The sequence below is a fragment of the Oryzias melastigma genome, unplaced genomic scaffold (genome assembly GCF_002922805.2).
Source record: "Oryzias melastigma strain HK-1 unplaced genomic scaffold, ASM292280v2 sc00236, whole genome shotgun sequence".
NCBI lineage: Eukaryota > Metazoa > Chordata > Actinopteri > Beloniformes > Adrianichthyidae > Oryzias > Oryzias melastigma.
Window position 1 is genome coordinate 379568 of NW_023416886.1, and position 27450 is coordinate 407017.

The following is a 27450-nucleotide window of genomic DNA, read 5'->3' on the forward strand; positions in this document are numbered from 1 at the left end:
ATTGAAGAGAAATGGCACGATGGACACTTTTCGATCGCCCACTCGATTTGTATCGTCATATTGCTCAGCACTACACGCTGTTGTCGCTCTTGGGGCTTCTTTAAAACTTTAAGGATGAAAAAAGGAAGAGGGTCAAACACAGGCTCAATGCAGAGGTTTGTCTGTTTTACTTATATAAAATTGGAAATTCACTCCCTGCTGCATTTTGGACGAAAAAGATGAATTTAACGAGTGATATACTGTTTTCCTTTTTCAACACTTTTAACAGTTGAAATCCCCCTACTTTCCTCTTGCGTGTTGGCTGAGTTGTGACAAAGTCGGTTAGCGAATGTGCCTAAATAAATGAACACAGATGTGGTTTAAACCCCAGCTAGAACACCTGAAACCTAAATACCTGCAGAGGTCGCTAAATTTGTTTTTTGCCATGCAGCCAAGGGCTGCACTAGCCCACCACCAGCATTCCATATTCTTGGCAAAGATCCATTTATTTTTGTCTTTAAACTGATCATAATGTCATTTTGTCCTGATTGAAGGAGAATCTGGCAACATAGAAAAGTCATGATGGTCCTGGTTTCTCAGTGGGGTTTTCCATGCAACTTGCATCTCTCCTTTTCTCCTCTTCATCCTCTCCTGTAGAGGATTTGGTCTGAACATCTTCATCCTCAGTTTGATCTCCTGCTAAACTTCTGATTCATTTTCTCTGCATGTTCTTTTTTATCTACTTTTTCTTTGAAATAATTTTCTACTTTATTTGACAATGTCAACATTTATTTTTCTATCTTGAACTAAATTTATTTTGAGTTTAAACTGACCAATCACAATGGTGATGAGAAGTTTATGAAAATTGTTCTTCTTGTATCAAACACATTAATGCTTAGTGACGAGTTGAATGTTCCCAAACGAAAAATCAAACGCACCCCATCACACATTGGACCTGTTTACGGACAACGCGGTCTCGTTCCCGGGTCATCACACGTCTGGGTTGGGATCCCTCTGCGTCACCCACCGAACCCCTGGGTGTCCCTGGCTCGCCGTGCTCTGGCGTGCCTGTTTGGAAGGTCGAGGGTTTGTAGCCCTTGGGACGCGGGGCCAGACGCGGCGCCAGATGCGGTACCGGACGCGTCCTGGCGCCGGCCCGGAGATTGGGCACCCGTGATTTAATGGGAGCGGCTGGCGCCTTGGGGGGCGATGAGTTGGGGACACCTTAAATGTCAAAAGTGAGACGGAGGGATCCCGAAGGTCAACATGAAACGACCCGGGAACGAGGACGTGTTGTTATGGAAGCAAGAGAGCCCAGACCAGGAGAGAGAGATGCAGAGCATTGAATCAACTGATCCATGTGCCACTGAAAACAATACAAACATCTAAAAAAAGCGCTGCCTGCTCACATCTCATTTTTTTCTTCCATCAGAGCGACTGCGGCTTCTGTCATGTGTTAAACAGTGAAAAGCGGACGCTCAGCTGATCTCTCCAGCCGGAGCGGCGTTCTGCCTCCAATTCTTTTACTGGAACGCCGCTCCGGACTGTTCTGGCTTACTTTAACCCCTCGTCCTCAGGTAGTATCTATTAGTTCTGTTAGTGTCAGCATGAAGATTCAAAACCTAACTGCATGTCACGATTACTTCTGGAGAAACCTCTGAATGAAATGTGTAACTATATGAAGCCTCTAGAAAAATCTGTTAACTCTTAAGAGCTCAAATCTTTGGAACTGACAAACTTTTTTAAACCCATGTCTAAAGAGAAAATCATTCACCAATAAGCAATGAAACACAAACTAAAACAGATTTACTTCAAGAGTTTAGCATTTGTAATCCATCTAAGTGTTCCAACAATCTGAGCCCCCTGGGACATCGGAGTTCAAAGAGACTTTCATCTCTAGAGCAGGTGGCAGAGGCTAAGAGCTGAGGAGAGTATGTCTACGAATTATTAATCACAGATCTGAGAAGGGAGCAGATCAAACGCTCTGACCAGAGACAGGTGAGCTCCGTAAACCCGCGGCCTGTCTTACTAATTGCTTTGTTCCTTTCTATGCTCCCATGGTTTGAGCCGGATTCTCCTGTCGCCCGGCGCCAAAGGAAGGCCGGACAAAGGGCCGCCATATTGAAGCAGATGGCGGCTTTGATACAGGAAGAGCGAGACAACAGAGCAGCTACTGAATATTCCTGCTGGGATTCCCTCACATGTCTGCTTCCAAAGGGGAACGGCCTCCATTTATTATCACGAGAAGCTCCGCGTGGATCTGCTTGTAGAGCGAATAAAACCCTTTCCACCGGCGAGAACAGGACGTTAGCTGTAGAACAGACTTTTTTCTTCGCTTGTTCCACATCTGGACTAAAGCCCGTCTTATATTAGCTTTTATTCCTGTGTTTCAAACATGCTCTGTGGATGTGACTGTTGCTGATGGGCTTTTTTTTTTCTGAGTGTTTTTGCCGCCTGAAAAAGTTCCATCAGCATCAATGATCAATGCATCAGCCTACCTGCCCTCCCTGGGAAGTGGTGTCCCATTTCTCCTGTTTTATCCTGCTGCTCCCGCTGCTGGGACAGAGAAAACAAGGAGAGGTTTGTTCCTGCTGCTCTCCACCGATACCACAAGCCCACCACCACCACCACCGGCGGCGGCAGGGCCCACCCGGCCGGACACACAAAAACATCAGATTCAAAACCATCACTAATAATCTGTGGGTTACTGGACAAAATACACTTCGGATCATTTGTTCTTATTGGAATATTCTGGGCTAAATTGTTTTTCTATGGCGGTGAGGAGAAGCTTTATGATTCAACTGAATAGTTTTATAGTTGAGGACAATATCTTCTGTCTCATTGCTTATTTTGGAGAAAAAATATGAATAAGAAACATACTGAGGAGGGCTGAACATCAGGGTTTTTATCCAATATCAGAAACAATAACTTGTTTAAAACTTGGTTTTAAACTGAAGAACTTTGATTTATAAAGCTGTTGTCAGAAAGGACATGTTCTGTAATCGTTTTAGGCTTTTTGAAAGCATTGTTTTTGGGGCGACCCCACCACATCGCTCTAAACCAGGGGTCTGCAACCTGTGGCTCTTTTACCTCTTATTGTGTCTCTTTAGCTTTAATGAAAAATGAGAACGAGTAAATACATAATAGATTAGTTATCTAAGTTTTATCATTTCTGCTCAGATTTTTAACATGTCAAACAACTAAGCAAAAAAAATTAATCTACTGTCAGAAATTCTGTAGAAATGTTTGTGTTTCTAAGTTAGTCAAATAAAAGTCTCCAAACATTGTTTTATTTTGGTAAATTACACCAAAGTGGTCAAGGTTTTGAACAAATGCAGTTTATAATGACTGAAAATGATTCAGAGTTCTGTGTTTTGTGCCTCATATCTTAGAGAATAACAATAACAAGTAGGGGTGTACAAAAATATCTATTTTGATATATATCGCAATATTTAGTCCTGCGATTGATTCTCGATGGGTTCTCACCAATTATTAATCTTTTATTTTCATTTGAAGAGGCTGTAAACATTATATTCATCATTCTTTGGTGAGACGTTCCTTCGGAGGTAGATAGGGAGCGTAGAGTGCACCAATGTGTCTGGCAGCTACTTGAATTATTTTATTTTTATTCTGTTGTTTACAATAATTTTGCACTAAGTAGTGACACTGTTCATGTTTACTATTGTTAACACTGAATTTTACAATTCCAATTCAATTGGTTTCAATGCTTGTCAAAGACATAGTATTACTGATTTGTACAAAAGTGTCTATATTTGTTGCACAAAATACGACACAAAACGCTTATTATGATTGTTTTCAAACTAAAACATAAATAGGGATATATTTTGCCAAAAATTATGTGTTTTTCTATATAATGTGAGTAATTAGAGATGATTTTTTACCAATCATCGCAGTATTTAGAGCTATGTATCACATCGTATCGTGAGGTACCCAGCCCTAGTAAAAAGCTCAGTATATTCTAAACGTTTTGAGTTTTATTTATTTGTTTTCAATAAATAGACTCTACTAAATTGTTTTTTATATCTGAGAATAAAAGGGAAAATAAAGATGATGGCACACCAAAATCCTAATGATATAAAACATCATGTTTGACTGTTTTGCTTTTTTTTTTTAAGTAAAACTGCTGCAGCAGGAAGAGCTATTAACACATGGTGGGTTTTATTTTGAAAGGAACTATTGTGTGCTGATATCAAGAGTAAAATAAGTTACAACTGTTTTATTTATATATAAATATACATATAATTCAATTTCTGTAATAGTTACAATTATAAATCAATGTTAAATTGACAAACAGCATAAATATTGTGCATTTTTTAACAACAAAGTGAGACTTTGTGGCTCTCATTGGGTTCTGGTCTGTTAAAAAATAAGACTAAATGGCTCTTTTAGTGTTAAAGGCTGCAGACCTCTGATCTAAATCCACACCTTGAAGTCCAGGCTGTAAACACGTGGAGATAGAACATTTCAGAATGAAAGGAGAATATCAGAAATGAAAGGATTGTTGTTTCTAACATTTAATCCTTTAACACCGGAGCTCCAGTGTTTATGTTCTTTAGTTTACTGTAACTTTTCAACTATAAACACGTTAATTCCAGTAGATTCTGAAAGAAAAAAGCGGCTCGATGAGCCGCTTTTTTCTTTCAGAATCTACTGGAATTAACGTGTTAATGCTTGAGAAGCTAGAGTATGTTAAAGATTTTGTGTTTAAGCGTCATCGCAGGTGTTAAAGGGTTAAACAGCAGTTCTTTTAGCTGATATCGGTTACTAATGTTTAAAGAATCTTCTATTGATGATGTCTTAATCTTTGTCAATACTGACACATTTTGACTCAAACATGAGTCTGGCTCCGCCCCTGATTTTATCTGTTTTTTCCTAAATGTGGATGCATAATACAACTGATCTCAACTGAATTGAAGCTTATCAATAATGTTTGTTTCTTTAAACCAGGGGTGTCAAACTCAATCTCAAACTCAAATCCCAAACACACCCATAATAAACAAATTATTGAACACACAAAAACTACCTTTTTAAAACGTTTTAACATAATGATAAATAAGGAACATTATTCCAGAATAAATCAACTTAAACCTTAAATAACTTTCAATATTTTACCCTCCATAAAAATATATTCTGTCAAATGAAAATAAAAGGATCTGGAGGGCGGGGTATTATTATTCAGAGGGCCGGATCTGGCCCCTGGGCCTTGCTTTGACCTTTAAACAGGGGTCCCAAAACTTTTTTTACCTGTGAGGGCCACATAACTGTTTGTTTTTGATGTGGGGCCGGGGTCAAAGTGTAACAATAATAGCCTAAACATTTATGGTTTTCCAGAAAACCAAATATTAAATCATTAATCTCTGTAATCTTCACAAAAAATAAAAAATAAAAAATGGAACCAATAAATAGTCTATTCTCTCTTGTCATAGTTCAGACTGCAGAAGGGGGAAGTAAAAAGTCACATTATGTGTGGGTCTCGATCATGTTGAGAAATATATATATACTGTATATATTCGTCTCTAATAGTGTTTGGAGGACCAACTGTGGAGGAGGGCCAGATCCGGCCCGCGGGCCATAGTCTGCTATAAACTGACCTTCTTTAGTCACATCAATAATTAGACAAATTTAAAATAAAGTCTTTTTTTTATCACTTGCACAAGAAAAACTCAAATATTCAAATGCAGACAGGTTTAGATTTGTTTTATGTCACAGTTTGACTAATAATAAATAAAAACAGAATCAACAATTTTCCAATTAAACTCACTTTTCCCAGTCAGAGGCGTTTTCTCTGTCAGCGCAGCAGCAGAGATGCGCTGAAAATGACAGAAAAGGGTCAGAAAATCCCAAAGGGAACAAGTTCCCTCGCGCCTGGTTCCACGCGCAGCAGGAGCAGACCCCCCCCTCTCACTCACCGTGACTGACGAGGATGACCCACAGAGTCACGAAAGGCCTTTTCCGTCTGAACCGGGGATCCATCCGCAGTGCCGACAGCATCACCTGGTGAAGACCCTCCGGTTGAGCTCCCGCTGCCGCCCGCTCGGCTCCATCCGGCGCGTCTGCTCTGCCGGCCGCCGGCGGCGCGCCTCAAGAGGCGCCGCACCTGCTCATTAGCATAAATTATGCGCAGATGGGGGCGGGGCTTAAGCACACCTGAAGGCGCTGAACAGCAGAAGACTTTAGACTTTCATCTGAAGGATGATGATCATCAATCTACACCAGTGGCTGCTGTCTTTTAGCGCTCTAATCCAGAATACACCACAGACAGCGCCCCCCTGTGGTCCCGGGAGAAAACAACACACGCGCATGCCCAGAAAAGTCTCATAAAAGTGCGCACAGATGTTCAACCAAACCTACTTACTCCATCAATAGCTGTTAAACCTCTTAAACAGCTGTTATTGTAACTCAAAAATCCTGTTTGAGTTCATCCTGACTTTTTTTTTATTTTTACTTTTTTTTTACATTGTTTTGCGTCTTTCTTTGATTTATCTGAAGATTCTCCAGTTTTTCCCAATTTCTACTCAACAGTATAAAGCAAAGAGCTAAACCACTTATGGAAAAAGATGGGAAAATGTCTAAATTAGCCAAAAACAGCTAGCATAATGCTAAAATGTTAGCTAAACTCCATATTTGACTAAAAAACTGAAAAAATATCTAAATTAGCCGAAAACAGTATAGAGCCAAGATCTGATGATTCTCCAGGAAAGAAATGTTTATTTAAGATTGTTCGTTTTCATTTCCTTTCAAGTGAAATAATCTAACCATCAAGTTTTTATTTCCAGTAAATAGGACCAGTCAGGACAAAAAACTAGAAAAGTTACCTCAGATAAGGCTAGTGTGAATGTTTTTAGCTGAATGTGGTCACTGAAGATGCTGAAGAAATGTACTTTATTTGCTGAATAATGTCCTGAGCGTGCTGAATATTTTAATAGCAATATTGCATAGGTTTTAAATGTGAGTTTGCTAAGTGTTTTGATACCAAGATTGCACAAGTTTTAAAAGTGTATAAAGTCTTTGAAGGATTTGAAGAATTTCCCTTTCCTTTTCAACAGGGCTGAAAAATCGCATAAATTGCATAAAATCTTAAAAAACGTCAAATAAACCAATACCAAAAGTACAAGCATGAATGTCCTGAACGAGCTGAACGTTTTGATACCAAGATTGTGCTAAAATGTTATCTAAACTCCACATTTGCCTAAAAACGGGAAAAATGTCAAAATCTGTCTTCACTTCTGTCAATCATCAGATTACACTTTATGAAAACAGTATCTATACTCATCATTGAGGCATCGATCTCTATTCTGTTGAATGGCATAAACTGGATTTGAACCCCTATCTTCCCAGTTAGGGTGGACGCTCTCCTACCAGACCACAGACAAGCTCTGGTGTTTGGAGACTTGGGTGGCTCAGCCAGAGACACTCTGGATGTAACCTGTCAGCAGCTTCACAGACGTTCATTTCCATTTGAAAGTCCAGCTTTCAGAGGAGAAAACGCCGCCCTGCGTCCGTCTGACAAAGGCTGCTGCTCCATCAAAGAGCATGGCTTTGGCTTTGAGAGGATCCAGTCAGGATTTATTATATGAATCCAAACTCAGCTTTAAAGATGAGCTCACAAAACTGAAAGAGGCTCCATAACCGACGGACTGACTCAAAGGTTTTACTTTGAATTTGTCCTCTTTATTTTGTCTTTTCATTTACATTTACTGAACCTTTCAACCAGAGCCTTTCATCTCAGACGCATACTGGATTTAAGACTTACGCTAACAAAAAGTTAAAACATATCAGAGGTCTTTAGAACTAAAGTTTTCAGAGTATAAGTTTAAGTATTATTAAAAATAAAAGGCCATGAATCTTCTTCTTCTCCTTTCAGCTTTTCCCTTCAGGGGTCGCCACAGCGAATCAGTTTCCTCCGTCTGAGCCTGTCTTCAGCATCCTCCACTCTAACACCAGCCACTCCAAATCCAAATTTTTAAAGGCTAAAGTAGGACTATACAGCACCTTCTAGGTTTTAATCAGTAGAAAACGATCACAAATAGCTCTTTTACTATTAAAGGTTGCCGACCCCGGGTTTAGAGTGACCTACAATCCGTGTTTTCGGACTGAGGGAAGACGCTGAAGTCCTCAGAGAAAACCCACACGGAAAACATGCAAACTCCACACAGAGGAGTCCAGACGGGGTTCGAACCCGGACCTTCTAATGATGGGAAGAGGGTGCTAACCACTACACCACCATGCAGTGGTACAGTCTGCTTTCTTCTACCGTCTGTTGCCATGGAGGTAAAGCAGGACTTTCTGATGACGTTGGAGATGATTCATCAGCACCAACATCGTGAGCCTTCATGAAGATGAGTGTGTAGGTGTGTATCACACCGACATCAGGAAAAAAACACCACTTTATTTGTGTTGTTTGATGTTCACACATCAATTTATGTCATAGTCATAGAGGGGAGGGGCAGATCCACACCAAAAGAGGGCGGGGCATTCAGACACAGATCACCAATCAGAAAACAGAGGTCTCAAAACAGAGAAGAACCAGTAAGAACGTTCACTGATCATGTGACCAAACAGGAAGTCCGTCAGCCAATCCAGTCAAACACAAACTGAGCAGCAGAAGCTGTTTCCAATGAGAGACGTGTGCACATCCATGACAACAGATCATCATTTATTCCTCTCTTTATTTGATCATTCATGCAGTACAGGTTCATCTCAACCATTTTAGAGTCACAAATCTTTGATTCTGCAGAAACTTTGGGTGGAAAGTGAGAGATTTCCTCAAATGCAACTACAGTACTTCTAAGCTTTAGGAAAGAATCATTTTCTAAAAGTACCTTCAGCAGAACAACTATTAAAAACACGTGAATTTCAAAAAGAGGCTTTGAACACGTTTCATTTACACTGAAGCTGGTTTCATTTTCAAATCCTAAAAATAAAAAATCAGATTTTCAAAATGTTAGTCAAACGTAAAGTTATTCAGATTTTTACAATCTTAGAAGGCATCATCTATGTATAAAGCTGAACATCTAATAACAAATAGTTGAAAGAGCTAAAGTATGAAGGAGCCTAAACAGGAAGTGGAACATGAAGGAATTCACTTTTCAGATGTTCTTTAACAAATCAAAAGTGATACGGATGAATAGAACTGATCCATATGTACACTGATGATCATTTCAAACTGTCGGTCAGTCTGTGACAAGCCCTCATGAGACTGTGATCCACAGGAGATCAGCTGATCCATCTGGGGATCACTGATCCTGCTCATGACTGACAGCTGAGGCATCAAGTCAAATCTCATTCCTGTGAATATCTTTAGAATTTTACCTTTCCTCCAACTCCAGCTCTTATGAGTTCAAGAAGAAAAGTTTACCAACAGCAGAAAAGTATTGATCCGGAGGAGACACTGAACTCTTTAATGTGAATCCAGCAGGTTGATCAGGAAAACAAACATTGACTGTGAGGAAGCGTCTCTACAGACTCCAGTGGTCGACCACAAACTCAGAGGTAATACAAAAACCCAACAGATGGCAGAGAGAAGCCTTCCCTCCGCCTGCTGTGTGGGAGCGTCTGCTGAAGATCAGCAGAAACATGCAGGTGATTGGTGCTTTCCTTCATCTGAAGTCCCAAAGGAAAGAGGAAACATTTATCCATTCTGTCGCAGAGACGGTGAACTGCTCCTCCAAAACGAAGTCCAACAAAAGAGATCGGAGACGAGGAATGAGACGGCTTCACTGTGGGAACGGACCGCTGCAGACTCGGATTCTTCTGAAGCTTCAGGAGGAGCTCAAAGCAGGCGTCTGCACTGGAGTCCTGGACCTCAGCTGAGCACGCCGTTATCTCGGTCGGTGGTTGGACAGCAGGAAGTCCTTATCTTTGCAGGTGAGGCAGAGCTTGATGTTTCGGAGGGACCCCCCGGCGGTATAAAACGCCCAGACCCCCATCCCAAACAGGATCACGTAGGCGGGAACCAGGGTGGCGGTATAGTCTGGATTCTGGAAGGTCTGCAGAAGAGTAGAAATAGAAAGAATTATTTTTTTATCCCCGTCTGCTTACGGAGACAGAAAGCATCACATCCAGGTTCTGTGTGGAGCCTGAAGAGAGGAAACCAGCGCTGAGCAGAGAACCGATGCTGCTGAGGACTCACCAGGCAGGAGACGACGAGGTGGATGACCACGACCAAGCCCACCGCCCACCAGCAGCGCTTCTCACACGCGTCAAAGAAGACCACGCCCCAGAACATGTGGAGCAGGATGATGGCCATCGTCATGAACGCTGGAGAAAAACAAAAAGGGAAGCATTTGAAGCTCCTCATATCCACTTCCTGTACGGCAGCAGATGAATGTTGGCTTCTGATCTCCAGCTGGAAGTGGGTTCTTCTTCTTCTGAGTGTTTACACAGCAGAGATGATGGCAGGATCATGAGGTTTATTCACTAAACTACACAGACGCTGATAGCAGAAGAAAGTGTTGCACTCCGTTTAGGTTCTGAAAACACGCCTGCTGATGGGGTCTTTAAAGCGAGAAGAGCTCTCCCTGCAACGCAGAGAGTGGCAGAGCTGATGCCGAGCGTTGGAGCTCACCCCGTACCGCTAAAAAAAGGTGGAGCTCACTCCATGTTGACGCCGAGAGCGGCAGAGGTCGCCCCGCTACGCCGAGAACAGCAGAGCTTGGTAGCTAAACCGGCCCTTGGAAAGCTGGCTGACCGACAGATGAAGAGCGGCGGAGGGATGGAGAGGCAGCCTGCTTGGGCCTCCTGAACTTTATGATTTTTATTTAGTTATTTTATTTTCATTGAGACAATAATAAAAAGATCCTTGAAAGATGGTTGAAATACACCACTTCATCCATTATGATTTATCGAGGGCCACAAAAACTCTCCCTGCGGGCCGCACTTTGAGAACCCTGTCATAAAGCTTTGGCAATAAGGTAAATTCCCCTTTGTAGGGTCAATAAAGTTTTATTCTATCCTCAATGGGGAGACCAGTGATAGACATGTGAAGTGGGCGGGGCTTCACACAATGGTTGGTGGTTTGTACCTGAAGACAGGAAGTAGTGCTGCGAGTCTCCGTGGATCCCGACAGTCCCCGGCCCGGCAGAATCGGCCAGGATATTCACCACAGAGAAAGCCCCGCTCATGAAGCCAAAGCCTAGGCCAGAAACTGGAACAGACAAGGGGGGCTTCAGGTTAACCACAGACTCGCTTTGGTGTCAGGAGAAACAATGAGTAGCAAGCATGAAGCATGTGACTGCTGGTTTTCAATCTCCATAAACATAAGAGCCAAGAACGTGGATGTAAGGATGAACAATTGTACAGAAACAATCAGCACAAACACTCATTTCCATCAGATTTGTTGAACATGAACACCCTGAATGCAAAAATGAAAGTGCTGGTGATGGGAGTAGGTAGAGCAGAGGTGTCAAACATCCGGCCCAGTCATGAAGAAAAAAAAATATTAAGATGTTGGGGGGGAGCAAGTTTCTAGCCCAGTCCTGTGGTGAGTTAAGGTTATTTAAAGAAATGGCTGCAATGTGCAATTCTGCCACTAGGGGGAGCAAAGGAAACCAAAGACTGCCATAACAAGTGATCAAGAAATAAACAGCATTTCTGTATAAGCTAAAAAGATGCAGTTAGGTTCCCCGCCAGCCTCACCACTGTGAAGTTTCTATAAAATTATCAAAATGTCGTTGTCAAAATGCTAAAAATAATAATAGCCTTAATAATTATATTAATGAGTGATTAGCCTAGTAGGTTGATTGAGGCATTTTTTCCAACAGAGTAAAAAACAAAACCAAAAAACAAAGCTACAGATAACATCTTGACCATTGGTAATTTTGCTATTATGTTACTGGTCCGGCCCACTTGAGATCAGACGGGTTGAATGTGGACCCTGACCCAAAATGAGTTTGATACCCCTGAGGTAAAGGGGAGTGCAGGCAGACTCACCGTAGGCCAGCTGTCGAATGGAGATGGGCATGGTTTCCTCCTGACTGAGGGTGAGGAGGCCTTCATTTGCTTTCCTGCAGGGACACAAACCATCAGAGTCATGCTGCAACAATCAGAAGAACTGTGTTCAGAAGATGCCACTGGAACAAACTTCTGGGGGACATAGAAATACTGGAAAGTACAGAGTTTTCTCATACATTTTGGAGTTAAAACAAGTGAAATGCAGATCTGAGCAACTTTTATGGGGAGTGTAAAAACCTGCATCCTCAGAGGCTGACTCTTACTTCAGTAACTTGTAGTAACCAAAGCGGAACGTTTCCTGGAGCAGAACCGACAGAACCACGCCGAAGATGAGCAGGCCCTTCTGCTGCGCCGCACTCTCTTTGTTACTGATCTGAACCGAGATGAACCACACCAGCGAGGACAGCAGCAGCGACACCAGCCAGAAAAACGCCCTTCAGGGAGGAAGAACAGCACCATCAGACACGTCACAGTTTGTTGCAGAATAAACATTTGCTTGCTTTCCAGCTAAACGCTGGAGACCCCTGATCTCCAGGTCCTCCCCTTGTGGCGTGGATCACATGCTACCCAACCAACAGAGATCCTTTTGTTATGTGGGGGAGCGTCTCCTGATGTTCCTCCTCACCCTGTTTGACGAGGACTACAACTCAGATACGTACCATAACCACAAACTGTCACAGCTGTGCTCAGTATCAGAGAGCTTGAAGACAACTCCAGCTACAGCCACCTTCTCAGCCAATCACTACAAAACACACCTTAGGTCGCGGGCCGAACAGGATAAACATTTATTGAACACTCTAAAACTACATTTTTAAAACTTTAAAACTGTAACTTTTTAACATAACGATGAACTAGATATATAGCATTACCTGTGATAATGCTAGTATGAATGCTGTAAGCTGAATTTGTCCGCTGAAGCTGATAGCTAAATATTGGGTATTTCACTTTCAGCTTATCCATTTCGGGGTCTCCACAGCGTAACAGCACCCACTGTTTCGAATCAGTGATTTGTCAGAGTTTTTACGCCGGATGCCCTTCCTGACACAACCCTGTACTTGAGGGGCACAGGGACCCAGTTAGGCAGCAGCGTCAATCTGGGTGGGACAACCCTGGGAATCGAACCCAGGGCTCCTGGGTGCCAGCCCTTTATCTAGCCCACTGAGCCACCCAGCCGCTGTATAAATATTGGCTACCGGTAAATGCCAAATTAGCCTAAAGAAACTAGAAAACAAAAACAAACAAAAAAAACTTGGGCTAGCCACAACAGCTACCATATAAATTAACTGCAAAATAGCCAAAAACAATCTTAAAAAGGAAAACCTAAATTAGCCAAAACAGCTAGCATGTAGCTGAAAAATACCCAAACTACAAAATAAAATAAATAAATAAACTTTAAAAACAACCCTAAATTATCAGAATCAGCTAGCATTTAGCTGAAATATAAGCTAAGCTCCATAACAGCCTAAAAAAAAAACTTTGGTCAAAAGTGAAAAATGACTAAACTTTGAGAACATTCCTGTTTATCCAGATATTTACGTATTTATTCACGCCCAAAAATAGATATAATTCAAGATTCAAGATCAACTTTATTTATCCCCCGCAGGGAAATTCAGTATTCGTAATTAGTAATTCATATTTATTGTAAAAAAAAAAATAAAACCTGACAATGTAATGATGCGAAGTAGTTTTAAATTGTCCTAAAAGGGTGAAAAAAATTTTTTTGATCAGTACCAAGCAGGTCCAAATGGCTCTTTTGCTGACAAAGGTTGCAGACCTCTGCTCTAAAGGAACACACTGTGACTCATAGGTCCCAATAAAAACTCATCAGGTTTGTACATTTGTTCCAATCGCTGCCTAAAAATGATCAGACCATTTTTCTGTGCATCTTCCATCATTGCAACCAGTCTAGACGTCCAGATCGTGCAGTTTCACAGCAGGTAGAAACAAACTAAAGCATTGGTGAGAAATTCCATTGAGTTAAAGTAAACAATATAAACAACAAACGGAGGAAATGTTAAGAGAAATCCAGCGTTGCTGTTTGGAAGATCTTATTTTGAAAATACTAAATAGCATCATCACATCTGTCACGGATTATAGAATGTGGCTTTCATTTCAGAAACTGTCAACACTTTATTTAAAAATGAAACTAAATATAATTTCAGGCCTTAAGAGGAGAACAGGAAATGACACTTTCAAAATAATGGTGTTAAATCGAAAGAATAAAAACGGCAGATTATTGGAGGATATTTGGTAAACACCAGGAAACATTTGCAACCAGCTTGGACTCCAAATATGACCATTAAGTTAGGAATTCGAACCCATAATTTCCCATCTGGGGGTTTAGTTTCTGAACTACTGCTGAAAAAACCCGGAAGTTGAGGAAAACAGCGCTGCTAGCATAAAGCTAGCGCTACCATGCTAGCTCGGTTTCCTTTGCTTTGAATAAACCGCCGTCACTCGAAGGCAAATACTTCATCGCACCATCTTCATCCTCACCCTGCTATGAGGAAAATGACCCTGAGCGGCTCTCTGGCGATGGTGAACAGGAACAGAGCGATGGCCGGGCCGAAGGCGATGAAGGTGCAGCCGAAGAACACCGCGGCCGTCATCCTGTCTGCGGGGAGAACCAGCTGCTCTGACGAAGACGCGGAACCTCCGATTAGTTTGGGGAGGAAACCCGAAAAATATCAAATGTTGCTGATGTAGATGGACTGAAACGGCTCCACCCGAACTCCAACCACAACCCCGTCACAGGAGTGGTGTCACGTGACTAAGTCAGGTTCTTCTTCTTGGGGTTGGCGGCAGCTTTGCTCGTTTCCGCCATCTTGTGGAGCGTTCGATCAATATAAAATATATTTAAATGGCCTTTACCAGGAGTCTGCAACCTGCAGCTCCATGTGTTTCTTTTACCTCTCCATTGTGGCTCCTTGACCAAAGATAAAATAAGTCATGGAGACTGCTGATCCAGACATGTCGACCGTTGGAGTCAGCAACCAAAATTACCAAAAGAAAAACAAATAAACAAAGCCTGCAAACTAAGACTACCAAGATCCAACCCCAAACTAAAATAACAAAACCCAGCAGAGTAAGACTGCTGAGGACAAAGAGGAGAAAGAAGAACACAATTAAATAAATAAAAGAAAACTAGTAAAATAAATTAGCATTTATTTAATTTAGATTAGTTAAATGTATAAATTGATGTCTGAGGTTCACATAGATGATAAACTATGTAGGTTTTTACATCCTGTTGACCTGAAGACGTCTTGTTTGTTCAACTCTACCTCCAGAATTCACAGATTTTGCATGCAAAGCAAAATTTGGGTAAAAAGTTTGATCTTTTATGAGTTAAAAGCACACATTATCTTATGCTGCACAACATTGGTTAGTAGCTGTCCAGAACTGAGATGATCCTGTTTGGCACAGAGAGTCTTTTATTTTGTAAACAAGTTATGTTAGCTTCTGTCAAACTAAAAAAAAAAAACAAAAAAAAACATTTTGATAAGATGCTAAAGATGCCCTATAAAATTATTTTCATGGGGCTTTTCTCTGATAAACTGATTTGTTTTGCTGCCGTCTGGATCTCAGTGAACGCACCATGCAGACAGGCTCAGCAGACCTGAATTCTGTCAATCTGTCAATGTTTATTCGGGGTTTTGGGGGAAATTTAGGGAGTGGCTGGTGCGTGAGACTGAATTAAGATGTTATAAGAGCATAGATCCAATAATAAATAAAAAATAAACTAAAAACGACGTTTGTGGAGTGTTATCAATCAGGTGAAGTCTCTGAGAGCTGGAGGCGATCATTCATCCTCTGTTCTTGATTATCTCGTCGTAACGAGAAAACGAACTTTGTTTTCTCGTTATAACAAGATAGTGGATCTCGTTATAACGAGAAAATTATTTTTAAAAAGTAAGGCAGGCCGTTTTTGGCTTCCATAAAAAAACAAATCAAGTCATTCAGTTTTCTTTGCTTTGGAGAGACAGTGGATATATTTGTCGAAGGATGCTGAGTCTAGAGCTGCAGGTAAGGAGTCCAGAGGAAGACCAGAGAGACACACAAGTACGGTACATAAATGTATTCTAATTTCTCATCAATGACTTGTTTTTTTAAGGCGCAGCTTCCTTTCTGCTTCCCATTCAAACAGAGATCTTATTTTGACAGCAACAGCTGACCGGAAATGATGCGGCTCATCTGCATCCCGACAGCTCTGTGAAGATGGCGGCACACGGTCGCCCCCCGCTGCTGTCTCTCTCTGTTTGCCTCTACGGGTGTATCGCGGTTCTCGGATTCCAAGTGTCCAGCGGACCGGCCGAACCGCCGAACCCGCCGGCTGTCAGAGCCGTCGACCTGCCGGCTAAGGATGAACCTGCCGCCCAGCCTCGACGGGCGACCGGCTGGAAGCTGGCGGAGGAGGAGGCCTGTCGGGAGGACCTGTCCCGCCTCTGTCCGAAGCACACATGGACCAACAACCTGGCCGTGCTGGAGTGTCTGCAGGACCGCAGAGAGGTAAGCGGCCAGCGGCGGGAGCAGTGACCGAGTGACTGCGGGCGTTCAGGGTCCCGCCGCTCCCGGCTGTCCATCCTCACCTGCGAGGGGTCTAAGGCCAGTCAGTGGAGGCGTTTGAATCATGGAAAAGAATTAAATATCAAGACAAAAATAACAAAATCTACTGAAGAGATACTCAAAATAAGGAGAAATTCCTAAAAAACAACAACAAAGACATTGTTTAATTGTTGTCTTCAATATTTTAGAAAAGGCGTGAGGTAAACTGTTAATGTTCTTTTGAATAAATTACATTTATGAAACTAGTGTCAGTTCTGTTTTTATTTCAGATATATTTTCCTAAAAATGTTTTTTTTCACATTAATAAATATTAATGTATTTATTTTATCATAATTAGTTCTATTTATTTTGTTTTTGATTACTGCAGAGTTGCGCGGTGGGTTGGATTTGACCCTATACACACCCCATCCTGAAATTCTGTGGGCCCATCTGCCCTGGAAGTAGAGCTGCCATGATTAATCGACTAATCAATGACAAATCGACTATTAAATATTAAAATAGTCGAAAACTAATTTAATGGTCCATCTGTCATTACTTAATATTATATGGAATCAGAGTTTAGTAAAGTTGAACAAAGTTGTGAGCGTTTAGCACCAAAAAATGTACTTTTGTTATATTTGAGTCAATGAGACCGGAAGGTTCTGATATAAAAACAGGATTAAATCAAATGAGAGAGATCAGGAGTATACTTTCCATCAAACTCATTCTGACAGGTGACCTTTGACCCCATATACTCTTTATGTATAAAATTGACATTACATTGTTTCGTCATCTTGAGGGGCGGGGCACGTGTCAAAACGAGTTTGATGGATGGTGTAGGGTCAAAGGTCATCTGTCAAAATGAGTTTGATAAGAGAACTGGGTGCAGCGTCATTTTGCTAGAGTCAGAAGTAAAGAATTGTCTATGGATGACATCATACTAGCTCTGTCCAGTTCCCGTATACAGTCATTCCAACATGGAAACGGCCATATCGTGGAAAAATGGCGACTGAATTGGCTTCATTTTGCTTGAGCCGGAAGTAAGGAGTTATCTATGGATGACGTCACACTCACTCTGTCCAGTACTCATATACAGTAGTGTTGCCACAAATTATTATTTTGATAGTCGACTAATCATTATTTTTTCCAATTAGTTGACTAATCGGGTCATGCGCAAACTGAATGTAAAGCACACATCTGAACCATCATTAGCTTTAAACTAACTGAAACCTTGATATATAGTATTACCTGCAATAATACTAGTGTGAATGCAGTAAGCTGAATTTGGTTGGAAACAGATTCAAGTCAATCCAGTTCTCTTATACAGTCAGTGGGGTCCACAAGTGTGTTTGTTTATTCTCCATTTATGGTCCAAGTGAACTCTCCACTCTGATTGGTTGATAATGGACACCCAGGAAAGAAGTTCTGGTCGAATAACCTGGATGTTCTATATTTTTGTGCTGGTCTGAACAGCAGTTTGTAAAAATGTGTTTATTTAAATTTGTATTATTAATTAATAAAAAAATCATTTATTAGTTGATCTACATTTAATGACCAGAGATACTGGTAATTATTTATTTTATCAAATCGATTTAAGAAACTGTCTGTGGACTCTTTTTCTTTAAAAAAAATATGGGTTAATAATCTTTACAATAATAAGCGTTAAGAGTTAAACTTTCCTGCTGAAATGATGCTTTGGGTCACTTAACATGACATTTAGCATATATACAACTTTTCTCCGCTGGTTGTCCTCATACTCCAGCTTCAGAATAGCAACGTGACAATGTGTTGCACCACGTGTTGACTACCAAATAGTTCACTTCTTGTGAAAGATAATTTAAACATTAAAAATAACATCTAAGTACTAATTATTGATTTGATAAATATTTCTTTCATGAGAGAACATGATAGAAGAGGGATAATGCTCTTTGAGGTGTCCTTTATCAGAACTTAATGGATTTTGTGGTTCATGTCTCGCGTTGTCCATTCATTTCTGATAATGGACACTTCCTTGGGCATTATCCATTACATAACTAGCTTTTCTGTAAATCTCTTTTCTGTGAATCAGACTATGATAGTACAGATTAAACGGCCATTTTCTGACCTTATCACAATTGTAGGAGTCAGTGAATGCATCGGGACTGAAGTTACCATTCTCCTTGATTTTGATTGGTCCTTCATGGTGCCACGACGGGGCCAAAAGTTTAGAAACTGAAATTTTCTGACTGCTTTTTGAAACCCAAAAAGCAGAACATTTGAAGCTGAAAATAATTACGTTTATTTTAGAATTGCAAAAAGTTTTGGACATTTTACTTTTGGACATTTACTATAGGGTCTCTGTTTTTAGTGATATGAATTGTGTATTTTTAAACACAGCTTTTGTTGGATTTATTTAGCAGATAATAGAAGTGCGTGTCGGAGTTTAAAAGCTGAAACTAGACTCAGAACTGTTATGGAGCGTCTTCTCCGCATGTTTGTTGGGTTTAAGGGATGCTGGTGAGGGGAAAGACATGAACTTTTATTTTTGGACTAAGAAAAACTAGACTTGAATTCTCCATCATGCTATGCCATGGACCGTTTGCTTTCAGGTCATTTTTATAGATCTGGTGTACCGTATTTTTCGGACTATAAGTCGCACCGGAGTATAAGTCGCAGGGGCCAAAAAATGCATAATGAAGAAGAAAAAACCATACATAAGTCGCACCGGAGTATAAGTCGCATTTTTTTCAAGTAATTTATTTTACAAACTAGTTGAAAAAAACGATATTACATCATCCTGGAAGGTAAGTTATAACATTCATAAGTGAATAGAAAACAGGCTGAATATGTGTCAACACATATTCACATATTAGCATCATGAAAAAAACGAAAAGGTGTAGCATTTATATAACATAACAGTTTTATTTAACTATAGCCTCAAGAACTCATCAACTTTGTATCTTTACTGTAATTAATTGCACGCAATCTCACTCCATATCACTAAATCCCTTAAATTCTTCGTCCTGTGTCACGTCTGAATAACTAAAGTAAATAAAGTAATTGCATAGATCACCATAAGAGGGCACTCTAGACTTACGGTCTGTATCTCATCTCATTAAAAATTCGTATATAAGTCGCACTGGAGTATAAGTCGCAGGGACATTCAATCTATGAAAAAAACCGCGACTTATAGTCCGGAAAATACGGTAAATGTTACACTCTAAATTAAGCAGAAAAATATTAAAGTTCTGAAATGAATGTTTATTTGTTCTGTTTGGCGACAAACTAAAAGTAAGATTATTTTATTGTATTTAGAAGCAGTTGTTCCCCTAATGTGTGGAAGCAGCTCCAGTATTGTCATCAATGACCCCACTATGAATGCAGCGGTCACATTTCCAGCTGTTGCTGCTGTCTTCCATTGTGTGCAGTGATTTTGAGCTGGTTGTGTGGATGGAGGGCCTCACTGTGCCGAGGATGAGGGACCCTCTCTTATTTATTCCTGATTGCGGCGTCCTGCTCACCTGTGACTGTTTTCCTGTCCTTAGAACCAGCAGCTCCGTTTGCTTGTAAACTTTTGCTCACGCTCGTCCCAAAGGTCAGAACAGAGCTTGGCAGGAAATCTCGTGATACTCAGCTCCTTGGTTCATGATTTACAGTCAGATCTGTAGATGAATGAAGTTGTTATTTGGGTTTCAGCCAGAAGAACTTTTTTTAGACTTGTTTAACGTATTTACTAGAATCAAGTTTTTGAAACGTTCAAATGTTTTTATTCACTTTCATAGTTTGACATTAGACCCTGAAGAATGGTTTACCTGTTGCTGTGATCTCTCTGTTTAGTAATCCAGCATGTTAAAATTCATACACAGATTATCAGTCCTGTGGGACCCAGTCACTCAAAACTAAACCACAAAGTAAACCTCAGTGGTCCACACTCTTTCATTTTATTTTTTGACCAAGGACCACTTCAGTGTCCTTCAATATGGACGGGACATTTAGGAATGGAAAATTATTATGACAAAATGAAAAGACTGGTATAAGAAGAGCTATTTTCTGTACTTAAACAACAGTGAATCCATCTAACTAACCAAGCAGTGTCTTAACCAACAAACAAGTTAACCAGCAAACCAACATGTTAACCAACCAACCAATAAGTTAAACAACCAACCAACTTAGCCAAAACAGCTAGCTTGTAGCTGAAATATCAGCTAAACACCAAAATAGCCCAAAAAAATCTTAGTAAATGCCAAAATAATCCAAAAAGGTAGCAGAATGCCAATTTTTTAGAACTTTAAAACTGTAACTTTTAATATAATTATGAATAATAAAAAGACAGGAATATCATTCCAGAATAAATCTACTTAAACATTAAATAACTTTCAATATTTTACTCTCCATAAAAAAATATTTTGTCAAAATTATACAAGTTAGAAATTAGCGCATCAGACATCAGGTCATTTTTAACAATAAAATAAAATGATCTGGATATAATAACCTGGAGGGCCGGATCCGGCCCCCGGGCCTTTAATGGATAGAAAGCTAATGAAAAGAGTGGATACTGCTGTAGTGCTGTAAAACTGCAAGACCTGCTCTGAGACCTGGATAGAAATGGACAAGTTGGACTTCTATTATTAGTTTGTTGTTTTTGAGAGTGTAAAGTAGAAGAATTGACCTTCCTGTCTCTGCCTCTCCCTGCAGGATATGGAGCTCGCCCCGGACTGCAACCATGTAAGTATGTTCTCTAGCGTGTCCAGACACACACGTCTAAACGAGATGTTTTCAATGTCTTTCTGTCACAAGCTAAGCTTAGGCTCCGTCTGTGTTTTGAGTCCTGTCTGCCTCTTAAATCTTTGGCATTACCGGTGTTGCCAGATAGTCACGGTTTTCTAGCCCAAAGTCATCTAAAACCGCAAGATCCAAAAAAATAACACCCAAAAAGTTATTCAGTGATTAATTAGCATTAATTAATCATTCATTATTTATTATTTCACGTTTTGAATGAAAGTCCAACTTAAAGACATTTTTAATGATGTTACATTTGCTATTTTTGCTGTCATTCAGAGCAAAACCCAAAATAACAAACTTCTGTTGAACTTTTGTAGCAACCACTAAAAGAACAAACTTGAGATGACATTTTTTCCCTCAAACATTAAAAACACTCAAAGAACAAGGAGGAAAGGAAAAAAACACAAAAATCAAACACTAGAGGCTCTGGTTTCACTTATTATTAGAAACAAAGTTGGAAAATGTTTTTACTTTCATGAGTTTAAGTCAAATATGCAAATGTCCTTGTGAAACATGTTAAGAAGCGATCAGATTTTTAAAAACTTTTTTTATGAAAGTTATAAAAAAGAGTGAAAATATTGAAATCTGTGGGCAGATATTGATCCCATACAAACTTGAATTGATACTATTGATATTTTGGATCGATCCATCCAGCACTACCATGTTCTAACCTCAGCTCTTGTGTTGGTTTCTGACTCCTCCCAGGTGGTGTTCTGACCCGTCAAAAAGCAGCCTAGCAACAAATGTTCAGATGTTGACCATGTTAGGCTGCAATTCATAAAATGCTCCAAACAATCCTGTGAATAATCATTCATGTGTTTTCCTTTCTCTTCCTCAGCTTCTGTGGAGCTACAAACTCAACCTGACCACCGATCCAAAGTTCGAGTCTGTGGCCTTGGAGGTCTGCAAGAGCACCATTGCAGAGGTGGGTCTTCCTCCCTCGCTCCAGTCCACTGGGAGCTTTCATGTTCTCTGTGTGTGTGACTCCTCCCCCTCGCTACGCCCGCAGATCAAGGAGTGCAACGAGGAAGAACGAGGGAGGGGCTACCTTGTGTCTTGCCTGGTGGATCACCGTGGCAACATCAGCGAGTACCAGTGCAACCAGTATGTCACCAAGATGACCAGCATCGTCTTCAGTGACTACAGACTCATCTGTGGATTCATGGACAAATGTAAAGAAGACATCAACCAGCTGCACTGCGGCAGCATCAACGTGGGACAGAAGGTGAGTGCAGGTTCAGCAGGAGGAGGGGGCCTCCAGCTTCACACAAACACAATTTTTATGAAGATATTTTTTTATTCTTGGATATTTTTTTTTTTTACAGAAATGTGTTTTTTGTTACCACACCTCAAAATAAAACATGTAAAAATGAGCACATATTTTCCTCATGTAAAGGAATTTTTACAGGTCTTTCTAAATGTATTTGTAACAGTTAAGTAAGTCAATAACACTGAAGGCATAAAGCATTAAATACATTTATTAACACATTGTACATATCTCATGGTAAATGCTGATTACACCCAAATTAGCCAAAACAGCTAGCATGCAGCTGAAGTATTAGCTATGGTAAACTCCAAATTAGGCTAAAAAAGTGAAAAAAATCCTAAATTAGCCAAAACAGCTAGCATGTAGCTGAAATATTAGCTAAACCTCCAAATTAGCCTCAAAAACCTTAATAATTTCCAAAATAGTCCAGAAAGCTAGAATAATGCCATTGTAACTTTCAACTTTACTACACTCTGACTCCATATAATATAAAGTAACGACTAATCGACTATTAATTTAGTCGTCGACTATTTTAATAGTCGATTAGTCGACTAATCGTGGCAGCTCTATCTGCTACCTGAGGCTCCGGCGCCACAAACGGCTTTCCTTCCTCTCCACTGTGGCTCTTGAGCTTTTAAGAAAAATGCAAACAATTTAAATAAATAATGTTTTTGTAGTATTTACTTTAATTAACTACATTTTATTATTTTATGCTAAGATTTTTAACAAAACTGCAAAATGATGGTAAAAGATTTAATCTGCTATTAGAGCGGATTATTATTAGTTTTATTAGATCTTATTAGATGTTACTGCTTTTACTTAAAAATATATTTGTGTCCTACACCAAAGTTGTTGTTTATATTCCATAGTAAAAGGAGAAAAAAGATGAAGGAGCACCAAAGTGACAATGATAGAAAAGATGTTTTTGCATTTTTAGATGAAGTAAATCTGCTGCAGCTGGAGGATCTGGTCAAACACAGGATGCATTTTATCTTGAAAGGAACATGTATGAGCTGCTTTCAAAAGTAAAATAAGCTAATTTAATAAAGAAAAAACTCAATTGTAGAGATTATTGTAAAGCTATATTCTGTAAATGAATGGCTTAATGGCCACAAAAACCGTGTATTTTTCTAACTTTAAGGTGAAACTTTGCGGCTCTCGTTGGACCATATGGCTCTTTTAGCATTAAAGGTTGCAGACACCGGACCTAGAGCATCTCTATGATCTTTGAGAAACTTTTACAAAAGTCTACTGGATTGTTGAGACAAAGTAGAAGTTGAGTCTAATTCGGTGGTTTGGGACTACAAGCTGTTTGTCGTCTTTCTGAATATTTCTAAAGCTTTGTGTTTTAGCGCTTTCCGATCGAGTGCTGCTCTGAACCACTGTGGTCCATCTTTTCACAGGACATCCACTCTCAGGGAGAAGTGATCGCCTGTCTGGAGAAGGCTCTGGTAAAAGAGGCGGAGCAGCAAAACCACATCCACCCAATCAAAGAGGAGTGCCAGAAAGCCATTCTGCGGGTGGCCGAGCTGTCATCGGACGACTTCCACCTCGACAGACATCTTTACTTTGCCTGTCGAGACGACCGGGAGAGATTCTGTCTGAATGTAAGGAAACGATGGTTATTTTTTACACTGAAACCAAACCTGCTGGTAAAGTTACCGTGGTTTGGCTGTGAGGGATGCACTCAGATAAGTGACATTTCCAGAGCGGGTTGAAGTGTTTATGTCAGGTAAGAGGATGCTGGGAAAGATGGCACACAGACTCCTGACAAAGAATAAATGATGGCATTACCATGTCTTTTTCTGAGCTTAAAGATTGTGATGGCATTACAAAATAGGGCTGCCACTAACAAATATTTTAATATTCGACTAATCACCGATTATTCTTCAATTAGTCGACTAATTGCGTCATGCACAAAATGGATGTCAAACATGGATCTTAAGCATCATTAGCTTTAAATTCACTAAAAGCTAGTTGGATAGCGTCACCTGAAATAATACTACTGTGAATTCTGTAAGCTGAATTTGCGCGTTGAAGATGCTAGTACTGATAACTGAAGATGCTGAAATTGATAACTAAAAATGCTGAAGCTGATAGTGGAAATTGCTGAAGCTAATAGCTGAAAACGCTGAAGCTGATAGCGGCTAAAATATTAGCTAAGTGTCAAATTAGCCTAAAAAAAAATGGACAAAAATTTAAGTTAGCCAAAACAACTAGCATGTGGCTGAAATATTGGCTAAATTAAAAAACAGAGAAAAAAAAGGAAAAAAAGCCTAAATTAGCCAAAATAGCTAGCATGTTGCTGAAATATTAGCTAAACCCCAAAATAGCCTAAAAAACAAAAAAGCCAAAGTTAGCCAACATAACTAGCATGTAACTGAAATATGAGCTAAATTAAAAAATAACCTAAAAAAACCTTAATAAATTCCAAAATAGTCCTTAAAGCTATCAGAATACCACTATGTATCACTATTTCAACTGTACTACACTCTGACTCCATATAATATAAAGTAACGATTAATCAAATATTAAATTAGTCGTCGATTAGTCGACCAATCGTGGCAGCCCTACTACAAAAGGACAAACGCCACATTGGAAGTCTTCCTTTCCGTCATCCTGCCGTTGCAGCAGTTCTGATGTTTTTCCTCACAGGTTCAGGCCGGAGAGGGGAAAGTTTACAAATGCCTGTTCAACCACAAGTTTGAAGAGGCCATGTCAGAAAAGGTAACAAAAAGACCCCCCCAGTGCACCGTCTGAGTTACTGACCACACATGCCCCTCCCTCTCAGTGTCGAGACGCCCTGACCACCCGGCAGAAGCTGATCTCCCAGGATTACAGAGTCAGCTACTCTTTGGCCAAAGCCTGTAAGCTGGACTTGAGGAAACAGCACTGCAGCCTGGACACCGCGCTGCCACGAGCCCGCGAGGCCCGCCTCTCACACCTGCTGCTGTGTCTGGAGGCCGCCGTGCACCGAGGTGAGCCTGGGAGATTTAGATTTGTGTAAATTAAATGGATAAAATGGTATTTATTTGTAGTTTTTGGACAAAAAGCGATCTTTTACTTTAATAAATAAGGCAGAGAATAAAAGTCAATCTGACGGCTGTAATGCAGCAGCAGCAGTGCACCTGCTATGGGGGGCGGAGCCTAACGGAGCTGTCTGCTATTAGAAATCCAACAAGGAAATGGATGATTATTTTATTTTTGGATGGGACCTACATGAATTTTCCACAATAACAAGCGCTGGTGTTGTCTGAAAATTGAGAAACCTGTGCAGTTCACCGCAAAAGTCCCGCCCACCGACGTCGCAGAAGTTGAGCAGTTCAGAATGGACAGACACGCCTCCGCCTGTGTAGATTCCAGTCGAGCTGACCTGAAATCCAACTGGATCAAAATTCTCACAAAAAAATAGTTTTATCATTTTTACAAACACAATAAAGACATTTCATGAGAAAAAAAGAAAAAGCTGAATTCCAGGAAAAAAAGTCAAATAGACAGCAATGATAAGTTCTTGTTTTGTGGGCTGCCTGGTGTGACTTTAACCTGGATTTTTTTGTATTTTCATTCATAAACATGTTGATTAGTTTGATGACAAATTTTAATCTTTTTGTTTTTCTAAAATTACACCTAAAACTTTCATTCTATGTGTTAAACACAGCAAAATGAATCCCATTTTTCTAGATGGGGTTTTCTGTTTTTTCATGATTTTATGTCCAGTGTGTGAATACAACATGGAAAAATGACTAAATAAAGGTAGAGTCACATAGGAGTGGTTGTGTTAATTAAAATGAAACCAAATAAGCAAGCAGGTAGTCTTTCAAATTGAAAATACAGAGCATTCACATTTAGACAAAAACTGAGTTTTAGACCCTTAAATGGTTCCAAAGGGTTAAAAATGAAATGAACATTCTAAATGTACAATTTTGCGTGTGATTTCATTTTACGATTATTTGCAAATAATAAGTGGCTGGCAAATACTTTTGGCGACAATGGCAAATGCATCCTCTCCTATTGTCACTGACCTGCTGTGTAATGGTCAGTGGTTCCTGGTGATGGAGACGTGACCACATAGAGCTGAAAGATGCTGTAACAGTTATTTTGGATGAAGGCCTGCAGGCTGAGGATCTCAGTTTGAGCGCTGCTTCCTGTCTTTCTAGGTCGTTCGGTTAGTGGAGAATGTCAGGGGGAGATGCTGGACTACCGGCGGATGCTGATGGAGGATTTTTCTCTCAGTCCAGAGATCGTCCTTCACTGCCGGATGGAGATTGAGACTCACTGCTCCGGCCTGCACCGTAAAGGCCGCACGCTGCACTGTCTGATGCGCGTGGGCCGCGGCGACCGCAGCACCGTCGGCAGCGTCTGCCAGGGCGCGGTGAGGCGCTTAACCGTCCTGTGAATCCGTCATGGAGAGCTGAAACAAAGCTGAAGCTGTACTTTTACCTTATGATCAGTGGTTATTTCTGGAACAATCTCATCTAAAAGAAACAATACTTGTAATGTAGTCAGCCTCCTGTGTGAACACTTCCATTCAGAATGAAGTCACCATGACATCACAGGAGGTTTGACTTCATGGTTTGTGTTTTTGCTGCAGCTCCAGACTCTCATCCAGTCGGCCGACCCGGGAGCCGACTATCGCATCGACCGAGCCCTCAACGAGGCCTGCGAGTCTGTCATCCAGACGGCCTGCAAACACATCCGGAGCGGAGACCCAATGTGAGCCTGAGAACAGAACACACACCTGAGAACACAACACACACCTGAGAACAGAACACACACCTGAGAACACGACACACACCTGTGAACACAACACAAAGCTGAGAACACGACACACACCTGTGAACACGACACACACCTGAGAACACAACACACACCTGAGAACACAACACACACCTGAGAACACGACACACACCTGAGAACACAACACACAC

The 27450-nt window shown here is 40.5% G+C and overlaps 3 protein-coding genes across 4 annotated transcripts in view; 1 reads left to right on the forward strand and 2 right to left on the reverse strand.

The window, feature by feature from the left end:
* otog (otogelin) overlaps positions 1-6639 on the reverse strand; it is a 100750-nt gene extending 94111 nt beyond the window's left edge. The window contains exons 1-3 of the mRNA XM_024263082.2: positions 5910-6639; positions 5762-5810; positions 2478-2535 (exon numbers count right to left, since the gene is read on the reverse strand). Of these exons, the coding sequence (XP_024118850.1) occupies positions 2478-2535; positions 5762-5810; positions 5910-5991 (189 nt within the window). The 5' untranslated portion in view covers positions 5992-6639. The remainder of the gene's footprint in view (positions 1-2477; positions 2536-5761; positions 5811-5909) is intronic.
* Positions 6640-8639: 2000 nt separating this feature from the next.
* On the reverse strand, positions 8640-14789 carry aph1b (APH1B gamma secretase subunit). The gene is made up of 6 exons (XM_024263091.2): positions 14449-14789; positions 12216-12386; positions 11932-12005; positions 11024-11146; positions 10133-10260; positions 8640-9989 (listed from the first exon to the last, which is right to left on the reverse strand). Exons 1-6 carry the CDS (start codon positions 14559-14561, stop codon positions 9822-9824), a joined length of 777 nt encoding a protein of 258 aa, XP_024118859.1. The 5' UTR covers positions 14562-14789; the 3' UTR covers positions 8640-9821.
* Positions 14790-15508: 719 nt separating this feature from the next.
* LOC112140189 (Golgi apparatus protein 1) overlaps positions 15509-27450 on the forward strand; it is a 31956-nt gene continuing 20014 nt past the window's right edge. Inside the window, exons 1-9 of one of the 2 annotated variants that reach the window (XM_036210774.1) lie at positions 15509-16458; positions 21169-21198; positions 22094-22180; positions 22265-22480; positions 23926-24129; positions 25178-25249; positions 25314-25500; positions 26680-26894; positions 27114-27235. In XM_036210774.1, coding sequence (XP_036066667.1) covers positions 16168-16458; positions 21169-21198; positions 22094-22180; positions 22265-22480; positions 23926-24129; positions 25178-25249; positions 25314-25500; positions 26680-26894; positions 27114-27235 — 1424 coding nt within the window. In that variant the 5' untranslated portion in view covers positions 15509-16167. The remainder of the gene's footprint in view (positions 16459-21168; positions 21199-22093; positions 22181-22264; positions 22481-23925; positions 24130-25177; positions 25250-25313; positions 25501-26679; positions 26895-27113; positions 27236-27450) is intronic. The other variant, XM_024263089.2, reaches the window with a different exon arrangement.

Excerpts from the sequence above, each read along its gene's own strand:
- aph1b (XM_024263091.2), bottom strand. The coding sequence starts at position 14,561 with ATGACGGCCGCGGTGTTCTTCGGCTGCACCTTCATCGCCTTCGGCCCG. Across the intron at positions 11,147-11,931 it reads CATTCGACAGCTGGCCTACG|TTTCTGGCCTAGGCTTTGGC; the intron begins GTGAGTCTGCCT and ends TGTCTGTTCCAG. Across the intron at positions 9,990-10,132 it reads ACCTCGTCGTCTCCTGCCTG|ACCTTCCAGAATCCAGACTA; the intron begins GTGAGTCCTCAG and ends ACTCTTCTGCAG.